This window comes from Gracilinanus agilis, chromosome 4, assembly GCF_016433145.1.
Source record: "Gracilinanus agilis isolate LMUSP501 chromosome 4, AgileGrace, whole genome shotgun sequence".
Classification (NCBI taxonomy): domain Eukaryota; kingdom Metazoa; phylum Chordata; class Mammalia; order Didelphimorphia; family Didelphidae; genus Gracilinanus; species Gracilinanus agilis.
This window is the reverse complement of record NC_058133.1, coordinates 264,015,985-264,029,077: the sequence shown is the minus strand read 5'-3', so window position 1 is coordinate 264,029,077 and position 13,093 is coordinate 264,015,985. Positions and strand designations below refer to the sequence as shown.

At 41.7% G+C, this 13,093-nt stretch overlaps 1 protein-coding gene across 1 annotated transcript in view; it reads right to left on the bottom strand.

The window, feature by feature from the left end:
* Window positions 1-12,775, bottom strand: part of PNPLA1 (patatin like phospholipase domain containing 1) — a 55,672-nt gene extending 42,897 nt beyond the window's left edge. Inside the window, exon 1 of the mRNA XM_044675865.1 lies at window positions 12,571-12,775. Within this exon, the coding sequence (XP_044531800.1) occupies window positions 12,571-12,775 (205 nt within the window). The remainder of the gene's footprint in view (window positions 1-12,570) is intronic.
* Window positions 12,776-13,093: the final 318 nt, after the last annotated feature.

Here is a 13,093-nt window from a genome sequence, read left to right as displayed (position 1 = left end):
GAAAAAGAGAGGGAGATGGAGAGAGGGGAGGAGGGAGTAGGGGAGGGGATAGGGAGAGGGGGGAGGGAAAGGAAGAAAGGGAGAGGAGGAAAGGGAGAGGAAAAGAAAGAGAAGGAGAAGGAGAGGGACAGAGAGAGAAGGACGGGGAGAGGGAGAGGGAGAGAGACAGAAACAAAGATAGAGACGGACTGACAGAGAGACAAAGAAACACAGAGCAAAAGTCACAGAGAAAGAGATAAAGACAGAGTACATCTCTGTGGCCATGTTCCAAAAAGACTAGTCATTCCCTAGAAAGTAGAAGGAGCCATGGAGAAACCCCAGTGGGGCTTACTAAGGCTGCTACCCTCCCCAAACAATGATCTCATCAGTTTTAAAAGCCACAAGCCAATGAGGTTTGTGAACAGGTGGTTGGCCAGGCCAACTCAGGCCATGACACCCTGGGGGCATTTAGCTGGGAAGCAGGTGAAGTTTGATTTCTCCTCACCTGTTCCCTACCATGCCATGCCCTTTCTGTTCTCTCTAAATCTGAGGGAGTCATTCATCCTCTGCTAATTATATCAGTTCTTTCAGTTATGCCTCTTTACAATGACAAAGGTCTTGGCTCCCATTATCTCTTTGGATCTTCACAACACAGTCTGATGAGATAAACACTACAATTCTCATTTTTGAGATGAGGAAATTAAAGTGTCCAAGGTCACCTGAAGAACTAGTGCTGGTGTTACAGGGGCAGCTGGGTGGCACAGTGGATAGAGTTCCAGGTCTGGAGTCAGGAAAATCTGAGTCCATTTCCAGACTCACTGGCAATATAACCCTGGGCTTAACCTGTCTTCCTCAGTTTCTTCATCTATAAAATGGACAGAGTAATAGCACCTCCCTCCCAGGGCTATTGAAAGGATCAAATGAGATAATAATTATAAAGTGCTTAGCACAGGGCCTGGCACATAGTAAGTGCTATTTAAATGTTAGCTATTTTTATTGTTGACCTTATTATTATTGAGACCAGAAGCCAAGTCTCTAACTCCCAAATCTCCTGTGTTTGCCATCATACTAGAGCTAGATATTCACTAATAAGATGTTAGTAGCAGTACCAGATATTAAGCTATACTATAAAGCAGCAGTCATCAAAACAATATGGTACTGGCTAAGAGATAGAAAGGAGAATCAGTGGAATAGACTTGGGGTAAGTGACGTCAGCAAAACAGTGTATGATAAACCCAAAGAGCCCAACTTTGGGGACAAAGATCCACTATTTGACAAAAACTGCTGGGAAAATTGGAAAACAATATGAGAGAGATTTAGATCAACATCTCACACCCTACACCAAGATAAATTCAGAATGGGTGAAAGACTTGAATATAAAGAAGGAAACTGTAAGTAAATTAAGTGAACACAGAATAGTATACTTGTTAAATCTCTGGGAAAGGAAAGATTTTAAAGCCAAGCAAGAGTTAGGAAAAATTACAAAATGTAAAATGAATAATTTTGATTATATTAAATTAAAAAGTTTTTGTACAAACAAAAACAATGCAACCAAAATCAGAAGGGAAACAACAAACTGGGAAAAAATCTTTATAACAAAAAATTCTGACAGAGGTCTAATTACTCCAATATACAAGAAACTAAATCAATTGTATAAAAAGTTGTATAAAAAATAAGATGTTAGAACTACAAGACATTAGACTTCAGATTAATGTAATAACCAATCTTAATTACAAAGGACCAATGGTGAAACAAAGGATCAGGGTTCTTAACTAGGATCTGTGAGCTTTTAAAAAAAAATCTTTTGAAAACTATTTCAATATAGTTGTTTTCCCTTATAATCCTTTGTATTTTATTTTATGCATTTAAAAACATTGTTCTGAAGAGGAGTAGGAAGGAAGGAACTAAGGAACTAAGGAAGGAAGAGCTTAGTGTATGTAGGGGACAGACAGTTAAGAAATAGCCCTGACTGGATCAGAGAGGGACACGAATTGATAAAAAGGAAAGTGTCCACACCCCTTAGGAATGGCCTCTTCAGTAGGACCTTAGTCCAAAGCATAGAAGTATGTTAGGTGTGTGCAGGGACACTGGGCACACTGGACAGGAAGAGGCTGAGAAGTGGAGGTAGGGTAGGCAAGGCTAACTTCATCATTTCTGTTCTTTTTTTTTTTTTTTAAACCCTTGTACTTCAGTGTATTGTCTCATAGGTGGAAGATTGGTAAGGGTGGGCAATGGGGGTCAAGTGACTTGCCCAGGGTCACACAGCTGGGAAGTGTCTGAGGCCGGGTTTGAACCTAGGACCTCCTGTCTCTAGGCCTGACTCTCACTCCACTGAGCTACCCAGCTGCCCCCATTTCTGTTCTTTTGCCTGAGATTTGCCCAGTTCCCTACCTCCTTGCTGCAGCTACCAGGAAGCCAACTGCTGGATGCATTCCTGAGTCCTAGGATTTGCCACATGTACCAGACATGTGTGTTTGTTCCAGATGGCTCAAGTGATGATGCTCAAGAGGACACAGGTAAGGAATGAGCCCTATGGTGGGTCTTTTAATGGGCCAGACTGATGAATGTGACCCCAAATACCAATGCAGGAGGCACCTTAAAGTGGGCATCATAGGAAGAACATAAAATTTTACCCATAACTTGATCTCTTGTTGCATAGGGCATATGAGCCCTTAGAATGATCGTTCAGGGAAAGTTGCTCCTCAGGCATTCTTTCCACATTTTTTTTTTTCAGGAAGGCTTGGCAACTTGGGCCAGTAGAAGCAGTCACCTCTTCCAAAAGACAGGGAGGGCTTCACAAAAATTGACCATATGTTATGGCACAAAAACATCACAACCAAATGCAGAAAAGCAGAAATACTAAATGCATCCTTTTCAGATTCTAGTGCAATAAAAATTATATTCAATAAAGGGTCAAGGTGACACATTAAAAACTAACCAGAAACTAAGTAATCTAATCCTTAAGAATAAATGGGTCTTGGGAACATCCTGGTAGTTTAGTAGATTGAGAGCCAATCTGGAGTCAGGAGGAATTGGGTTCAAATCTGGCCTCAGACACTTCCTAACTGTGTGACCCTGAGCAAGTCACTTAACCCCAGTTGCCTAGCCCTTATCATTCTTCAGCCTCAGAATCGATACTTTATATAATTCTAAAACAGAACGTAAGGATTTAAAAAAAAAAAAAAGACTTTGGATTGGAAGTTGGAAGACCAAGCTTCTAATTCTTACTGTGGCACTAATAATTTGAGACCATGGGCAAGTCACTTAGTTTGTAAAGGACTCTGTTGTCCCCTATGTAAAATGAAAGAATCAGACAGAATGGTTTCTAAGTCCTACTTAGCCATAACAGCCCATGAATACTCTCTCTTTAAAGAACTCTTTGAGGAGTACAAGAGAAGGGTGCTGAGCCTACCGAAAGGGCTGAGAAGTCAGAGGAGAACCATTGGAGAGGAGCTTCTATCAGGAAAACGGCTGGCAAAGACAGTGAATGACAGCATCAAATGGTACAGAACAGTGGAGAAGTGTGAGTACTAGGATGTGATCATCTTAAAATCATGATTAATCTTTGAGAAAATAGTTTCAGGGTGTGCTGGGATTTGAAGCCAGATTAGCTGGGGCTGAAAAATGGAAGGAAAGGAACTGAAGTTAAGAAGTATAGGGAGTTTTTTCTAGGAGTTTGCCTGGGAAAGGGAAAAGATATCACTTTAGAGGATAGTAGAGTCAAGTGGGAGGCAGCCAGGTGGCTCAGTGGATAGAGCACTAAGTCTAGAGTCAGGATGATCTGAGTTCAAATGTGGCCTCAAATGCCTTCTAGCTGTGTGACTCAAAGTAAATTGCTTAGCCCCAATTTGCCTCAGTTCCTCATATATAAAATGGTGACACACTGGAGAAGGAAATGGCAAACCACTTCAGTATCTTTACGAAGAAAATCCTATTTCTCACAGACAAAAGTCTGTGAGGCCATGTAAAGTATGAGAGTTTAGTTTTCATAAATTGTATTAATTCTCTTATCAGGTAGGGCTCTGGAATAGAAAGGCCCCAAACAATTCCTGTATATTAGGAAAAATTATTGTGTATCTCTGTGTCTGGGGTCTGATCCAGAGATTCCATCCAGTGGGCTGGTTTTTGCATTTTCTTTGGCCTTAGGAATCCCAAAGAAGGTCGTCCTTATTAACAGAATTTGGTTAATCAATGAAGGGGAGAAAGATTCTTTCCCTATCTATGTGACCTGTCCACGCATGGGGTCGGGGGTGGATGGTTCAATAGACCACCTCTTAATTAGCTACCCACCAATTAGAAGTGTCATGGAATAGTCAAGGTAGGAGCTTCTAAAACTATTACTTCAGCTGTCTGGCCCAGCTTCCAGATCAGTGGTCATTCATGAGGGCCACTTTGTGGATTATGATACTGGCCTAACCAATAAACACACACACACACATACACATATATTTTCAATAAACCGATATTTCTCACTCAAAATTGGTCTCTTAAAACAAAATTTTAATTGTAACAAGAGTCAGATGTGACTGAACAACAAGGATCAGGTGAACATCTTTTGTCTTTGTTTTTTAAAGGAATGATGGGCTTGTTTGGAGAAAGAGCCAGTACCCAGTAAGCGACTGAAGATTAGGAAGTGTCAATGGCTCTAGTTCCTGGAGTAGATGAAGCATAGGATTGTATATTTGGAGCTGAAAAGGGACCTCGGAGGCCACCAAGGGGCCCTCCCCCATTTTACAGAGAAGGAAACTAAGGCACAGTTTTGTTAAGTGACTTGCCTGTGTTTATACTCTGTCAGAGGCAAGATTTGAACCCAAGATATAGCCTTCATATGGAATTCAAGCCCAACAACCATTATCTCTTATATTATATAATGAGGACTATGAGGATATTGCCTCACTGGCCAAACTTATGCCCTCTGGTTGGTTGATGGAGCAACAGCTGGATCTTAACAACTAGGCAGAATTTAGATAGACAAAGAAGAGAAAGAAAAGGTGAAAACAGGGAAGGTCTCTTGATGCCCATTCCTACTAACTTTTACTTTGATTTCATAGCTGGATGAACTCCATATAAAGGGTATGTGCAAAGAGAAAAGAGGCATCTCTAACACCGATCCTGGAGTCAGGAAGACTTGAGTTCAAGTCCAGCCTGAGTCACTTTTTAACTGTGTCTTCGGGCACACAGCTATATGCCTAGGAGACAGCCAAGTGGTTCATTGGATAGAGTTCTGGTCCTGGAGTCAGGATGACCTGAGTTCAAATCAACCTCAGATACTTCCTAGCCTGTGTGACCCTGGACAAGTCATTTAAGCTCTGATTACCAGACAAAAAGATCCACTAGAGAAGGAAATATCAAACTACTTCCAGTATCCTTGCCCAGAAAACTCCACGGATAGTGATGGTCCATGGGGTCACAAAGAGTCTGACACGACTGGATGACTACAAAGATAGAAGGCTGAATTGATCTTGGTAGACATGTTGCTGGATTAAAACATTGGTTTTCACTCCACTGGAGCCAGAAGGAACTGTAGCCACATTCTAGTCTAATTGCCTTACTTTACAGAGGAGAAAACTGAGACCCATGGAGGGGCGGTATTCTATCAGAGGTTAACCTAAATCTCCTTCCTGACTTGGAAAAGAAAGAAAAGTTCTTTCGAACAGACCACACTGCCTTATTTATTCCCTAAACCAAGGCCAAGTCTGTCTCTGTCACCACATGGAAGTGAATGAGGAACAAAAGAACTTTGGTTGACCTAATTTATTTCTAAACATCTCCCACCACACTCGGGTCCCAGATGTGCAGCTAAGCACGGGGATAACCACAATTCTCCATCTGGCTACATCCTTTGTTGGTGGGTGGTAAAATGATAGAGGAAACAAGGGGATTATTTGACTACTTAAGAGTCAAGGGCTTTTTAGCCAGGAATATCTGTATTTAGAGAAAGGAGCACTTTGGGGATCTGTGAGTTCATCCCTGTGGGCACACCTTAGACGGTCAATAGGAATGCATCCAGAACAGAGAAACAGAGAAGGACAAAGGGGGGAAAGCACAGAATTTTCAACTTGGAAGATACCTTGACAGTCATAGAGTCTAACCATACTAAAAAAAGAATTCGGGGAGAGGGTGGTAAATGACTCGCTTCCAGTCACACAGGTAGTAGGTGGAATACTTCCTAGCTGTGTGACCCTGGGCAAGTCACTTAACCCCCATTGCCTAGCCCTTACCACTCTTCTACTTTAGAACCAATAATTAGTTTCTAAGATGGAAGGTAAGGGTTTAAAAAAAAAATTCCCATTAGAACACACCCAACAATTCCAGTAGTCATCCAACTTCTGTCTACCCTTCTAATGAGTGGGAAACCATTACCTCCAGAGGACCTTACTCACTTTGTAGAACTCTACTTGCTTTTCTGGGTCAAGTAGGTGGCACTGTAGACAGAGTGCCAAGCTTGGAGTCAGAAAGACCCATCTTCCTGAATTAAAATCTGGCCTAAGATACTTAGTAGCTGTGTGAACCTAGGCAAGTCATTTCACCCCATTTGCCTCAGTTTCCCCATCTTTAAAATGAGCTAGAGGAGGAATTGGCAAACTACTCCAATATCTTTGCCAAGAAAACCCCAAGTGGTGTCACAAAGAGTTGGATACAACAATAATAACAATTGCATTTCTGAAAACGTTTTTCCTTTTGTTGAGCTTAAAGTTTTGCCTCTTTGCTAAGGCCTATCATTTTACTTGTGTCTTTGGATCTCATCTCCCATCTCCTCCAGGCCTTCATGATTTTGCTCAGACTTCTCTTTCTCTCATCTTCAGTCCCTAACTGCCTCCTCCTCCGCTACCTACAAATGAGTGCCATGTCTTCCCTACACTTTAAAAAAAAAAAAAAAGTAAGAAAAAATCCAATCTTCACTTGATCTTACCATTACCTCAAGCTGTCTTCCCCCCTCTCATTTCCAAGACTTATCGTGAGGAAAAAATAAGATTTAGGTGTAATGTGTTTTGCAAACTTTAAAACATCATGTAAATGCTAGCTATTATTATTACTGCTGATATTCCAAGTCAAAATCAGAAAAAAAAATCCAATCTGCATTCCTTGCCTCTATTTCCTATCCTCCCACTCATTTAAAAAAAATCTATATATTTTGGAACAATATGGAAATATGTCTTACATGATAATACACGCAGAACACACATCAAATTGCTTGCCAGCTACAGGAAGGCTAAGGGAAGGGAGGGAAGGAGACAGTTTGAATCATATAACTTTGGAAAACTTATGTGGAAATTTGTTATTACATGTCATTGGTAAAATAAAATAAAATATCTTTACAAAAAATATTTTAAAAACCCTTACCTTCTGTCTGAGAATTAATAGTGTATATTGGTTCCAAGGCAAAAGGGTGATAAAGTGTAGGCAATGGGGGTTAAGTGACTTGCCCAGGGTCATACAGCTAGGAAGTGTCTGAGGCCAGAGTTGAACCCAGGACCTCCCTTCTCTAGACCTGGCTCTCAATCCACTGATCCAGCTGGCTGTCTTCCACACCAGACATTTCTCTTTTTTTTCTTTTCTTTCCTTTCCTTTCCTTTCCTTTCCTTTCCTTTCCTTTCCTTTCCTTTCCTTTCCTTTCCTTTCCTTTCCTTTCCTTTCCTTTCCTTTCCTTTCCTTTCCTTTCCTTTCCTTTCCTTTCCTTTCCTTTCCTTTCCTTTCCTTTCCTTTCCTTTCCTTTCCTTTCCTTTCCTTTCCTTTCCTTTCCTTTCCTTTCCTTTCCTTTCCTTTCCTTTCCTTTCCTTTCCTTTCCTTTCCTTTCCTTTCCTTTCCTTTCCTTTCCTTTCCTTTCCTTTCCTTTCCTTTCCTTTCCTTTCCTTTCCTTTCCTTTCCTTTCCTTTCCTTTCCTTTCCTTTCCTTTCCTTTCCTTTCCTTTCCTTTCCTTTCCTTTCCTTTCCTTTCCTTTCCTTTCCTTTCCTTTCCTTTCCTTTCCTTTCCTTTCCTTTCCTTTCCTTTCCTTTCCTTTCCTTTCCTTTCCTTTCCTTTCCTTTCCTTTCCTTTCCTTTCCTTTCCTTTCCTTTCCTTTCCTTTCCTTTCCTTTCCTTTCCTTTCCTTTCCTTTCCTTTCCTTTCCTTTCCTTTCCTTTCCTTTCCTTTCCTTTCCTTTCCTTTCCTTTCCTTTCCTTTCCTTTCCTTTCCTTTCCTTTCCTTTCCTTTCCTTTCCTTTCCTTTCCTTTCCTTTCCTTTCCTTTCCTTTCCTTTCCTTTCCTTTCCTTTCCTTTCCTTTCCTTTCCTTTCCTTTCCTTTCCTTTCCTTTCCTTTCCTTTCCTTTCCTTTCCTTTCCTTTCCTTTCCTTTCCTTTCCTTTCCTTTCCTTTCCTTTCCTTTCCTTTCCTTTCCTTTCCTTTCCTTTCCTTTCCTTTCCTTTCCTTTCCTTTCCTTTCCTTTCCTTTCCTTTCCTTTCCTTTCCTTTCCTTTCCTTTCCTTTCCTTTCCTTTCCTTTCCTTTCCTTTCCTTTCCTTTCCTTTCCTTTCCTTTCCTTTCCTTTCCTTTCCTTTCCTTTCCTTTCCTTTCCTTTCCTTTCCTTTCCTTTCCTTTCCTTTCCTTTCCTTTCCTTTCCTTTCCTTTCCTTTCCTTTCCTTTCCTTTCCTTTCCTTTCCTTTCCTTTCCTTTCCTTTCCTTTCCTTTCCTTTCCTTTCCTTTCCTTTCCTTTCCTTTCCTTTCCTTTCCTTTCCTTTCCTTTCCTTTCCTTTCCTTTCCTTTCCTTTCCTTTCCTTTCCTTTCCTTTCCTTTCCTTTCCTTTCCTTTCCTTTCCTTTCCTTTCCTTTCCTTTCCTTTCCTTTCCTTTCCTTTCCTTTCCTTTCCTTTCCTTTCCTTTCCTTTCCTTTCCTTTCCTTTCCTTTCCTTTCCTTTCCTTTCCTTTCCTTTCCTTTCCTTTCCTTTCCTTTCCTTTCCTTTCCTTTCCTTTCCTTTCCTTTCCTTTCCTTTCCTTTCCTTTCCTTTCCTTTCCTTTCCTTTCCTTTCCTTTCCTTTCCTTTCCTTTCCTTTCCTTTCCTTTCCTTTCCTTTCCTTTCCTTTCCTTTCCTTTCCTTTCCTTTCCTTTCCTTTCCTTTCCTTTCCTTTCTTTTTCTTTTCTTTTCTTTTCCTTTCTTTTCTTTTCTTTTCTTTAACCCTTACCTTCCATCTTAGAATAAATATTGTGTATTGGTTCCAAGACAGAAGAATGATAAGGGCTAGTTAATGGGATTAAGTGACTTGCCCAAGGTCACATAGCTAGGAAGTGTTAGAGGTCAAATTTGATTCTCCCAACTCCAGGCCTGGCACTGTGCTACCTAGCTACCCCCTGACACACTTTCTCAGGATGTGAAAAAGAAAAGGCTTAATTCCTTCAATTTTATATCACCATTTCCCACAAGATCTTCCTTTATCTCAAGCTTCCCTTCCTCCCCTTGCCTTCCCCCTAGCCTGAAGAGCCTGTTTGGATGCTGTCAATATACACAGTTTGAATCACAGAATCTCAGGATGAGAAGGGACTCCAAAGCCCAACTCTGCCTATGTAAGAATTCCCTTCAACACACTCATCTCATCCAGACCCAGAAGATCACCATGAATAGGGAATGCGCTATGTCCTGAAAATGCCAAGTAGGTCTGACAGACTTCTACTTTGGAACAACTCTAATTACTCAGAAGCTTTTCTCTCCTTAAATCTATCTCTTTCCAAATTCCACCATTTTTCCTAGTTCTTCCCTCGAGAACCCAGCAGGACACATCTAATGCCTCTTCCCTATGACAGATTTTTAAATACTGCACTTTAAGACAGCTTTCATATTCCCCTTCAGTTTTATCTTTACACTAATTATCCCTATTTGTTTCTCTTTCTTTCTTTCTTTGTTCCTTTCTTTCTTTGTTCCTTCCTTCATTTTCTTTCTTCTTCCTTCCTTGCTTCCTTCCTTTTTTTCTTCCTTCCTTTCTTCCTTTCCCTTTTTAAACTAAAAAAAAACAACTTTCTTCCTTAGAACCAATAAAATGTATCAGTTCCAAGACAAAAGAGAGATAAGAGCTAGGCAATTGGAGTTAAATTACTTACCCAAGGTCACATAGCTAGGAAGTATCTGAGGCCATCCCTATTTCTTTCAACCAATGCTCTGATTTCATAATTTTCAGCCCCCTCACCATCCTAGGTACCCCTCCTTTGAATATTCTTCAGTTTGTCAACATTTTGCCTAAGGTGAAGCAACCAGGACTAAAGGAAGTACCCTAGATTGGGTCAGAGCACAGTAGGTCTTTTACATCCTTTTTTCCAGGCATTTTGTTCAATCATTGCCATTGTGTCTGACTGTTATCCCATTTGAGTTTTTTCTTTTTAGCAAAGATATCATTTCCTTCTCCAGTTCATTTTATAGATGAGGAAACTGAGACAAATAAGGTGTCTTGTTCCTGAGCACACAGCTAGTAAGTGTCTATGGTGAGATTTGAACTCAGGAACTTCATCTTCTTGATTCCAGGACAGGCACTCTATCCACTGCTCTAACTAGCTGCATTATGCATCTATTAATCCAATTTCAGATTACCTTAGCTTTCTTGGGTAATGGCACACTATTGGATAATATTGAGTTTGCAATATGCTTTCTTTAAAAAAAACAGATCTAGTTGAATCTTCCCCTACCTAAAAAGCAATGGATTTTTTCCCTCCCAAGCATAGAACTTTACACTAATCCTTATTAAGTTTCATCTTTTTTCAAATATGCTCATTGTTCTAACCATGGTTTTTTATTCTAAATTTATCATCTAGCATATTAGTCCTCCTGTCCAGTTTCACATCATTCATAAATTGAATGAGCATTCTCTCCTTGCAGTCATCCACAGCATTGATAAAAACATCAGAGGACTGGCTCTAAGGAAGGAACTCTGGGGACGTTCCAATACAGACTTTCCTTCTTGGTTATTTCCCATCATTTTTCCATCTATTTTTATTTTTTCTTAATCTAGCCTTTCAACCAGTTCTAAATCCACTGAGTTCTCATCTAGTCCATTTCTCTCCAACTTATCCACAAGGAAAGAGGGGGAAAGAAACAAGAATTTATTTTAAGTGCCAACAAATAGTAGCTCATTTTGTCCTCAAAACAACCCTTCGAGGTAGGTCCTTATTTCATAGTTGAGGAAACTGAGGCAGGCAGTGTCCAGAGTGACACAGAAAATACCTGAGCTGGATTTGAACTCAAGTCTTCCTAACTCTAAATCTAGTGCTTTAACCACTGCATCAGTTGTCTATATAGGAAAAGAATATGTCAAATGTTTTCCCCCAAATTAGGAAATTTTATTGTTGTTCAGTTGTGTCTGATTCTTCGTGACCCTATTTGGGGTTTTTCTTGGGAAAGAGACTAGAGTGGTTTGGAACTAGAGACTAAAAGCCATTTCCTTCTCATTTTACAGATGAGGAAACTGAGGCAAACAGAGTGAAGTGACTTACCCTGGGTCCCACAGCTTGTAAGTGTCAGGTCAGATATGAACTCAGGAACTGACTCCAGGCCCAATACTCTACCCACCATGCTACCTACTATGTCTAATTTAGATCCTATTCTTCAGATCTTCCTAGTAACTCTGTTAAAAATAAAAAAAAAGGAAATGAGGGAAAATTGGAGAATTGGACTAGATGAAATCTATGGTCTATGCCAGTTTTCAATCCAATGATTTTTGAAATCTTGCAAGCCCTCAGGACAGGTAGGTAGCATATTGGATAGAGCATTGAATTGGGAGGTCCTGGATTCAAATTTGACCTCAGACACTGACCCTGAACAAGACCCAGATTTCTAGCCTTTGCCACTCCACTCCACTCTCTAAAAATGATAGTAAGACAGAAGGTAAGTGTTTTAGGGGAAAAAAAAAAGTCTTGCAAGCCCTGAAGTGTTTGAAGGCTCTCTGAGTGAGGGAAACCCTCCATTAAGTTCATCTCTAAAGTCCTTTCCAATTCTCAGCAAAGTTCAGTGGAAAAAATGCTGTATTTGGCATCAGAAGACCTGATTTCAAATCCCAGCTCTCGCTCGTTTTGTAGATTTGGAGCTGGGAGGTATCTTGGTCCAAGCATCTCATTTTACAGATAAGGAAACTAAGGGCAAAAGATCAGATGACTCAGGTAGGTCTCACAACTGGTTGTCAAAGAGGGAGGACTTTATTTTTGGAGCCCATTATTTTGACAGATGAGGAAACTGAGAACAAGCGGTCAAATGACTTGTCAAACCCCAGGATACCATAGGCCTTGGACAAAGTCACCTTTTAATCCCTCTGGGAATAGATAGCCTCTAGGGTCACTTGCAGTCCTAGAGCTATGGTTCTATTGCCTACATACATAAGATCATTCCTGGATGCAGGAGTTCCCTTTTCCCATCACATATATGGGAAAGCCAGAGGCAGAGAGAGTCATTTGCCCAAACTAACAGGGAGGCAGAGACGTCTGCCCACCCAGCGACTGGGTTTCCCCTCCCGGATGCACTCAGGACCCCTCCTTAGAACTCCAGCTCCCAAACGCACCCTTGGAGTGCTTTGCTGGTACCCAGAGCCAGGCTTCTGCCAGAGGATTCCCCAGTGGTGTTTCTTGGGAAAGCAGAACAAATTCTTACCCATGTCGATGCCCAACACTGTCAGGGCAGCTACTACCGAGCCAGCAGACGTCCCGACCACCCGATGAGCCGTATCCAGCATGCGGGGGGCCAGGTCTCGGAAGGCATCCACGGCCCCTATCTGATAGTAGCAGAGGAACCCGCTGCCCGAGAAGGAGATGGAGTGCGGGGTATCGGGGTCCCCCTTAAAATCCTGTTCCATCATCTTCGCGGCTGTGGGGAGGAATCAGCCTGGAGCAGACTTGTCTTCTCAGAGTCGGCGCCTGCCTCGCTGGGTCGGGACCAGCCGGGGCCTCCTGGGAGCGGACAAGGCGGCCTGCAACGGCCTGCCGGCTGGTTCTGTACGGCCCGGGTCCGCTTGGCCTGCGTTAATTCAGTATAAAAGCAAACTCTGCCAAAGGGGGAGGTGCGAGAGGGGGAGGCTGGAGAAGCAGGAATCCCTGTCGATCCGGTACAGGCTGCGTCCTGGCTGCACGGTCCCAAGAGACTGACTTAACTGCACCGGCTGCTCCCTCCCGAGCCC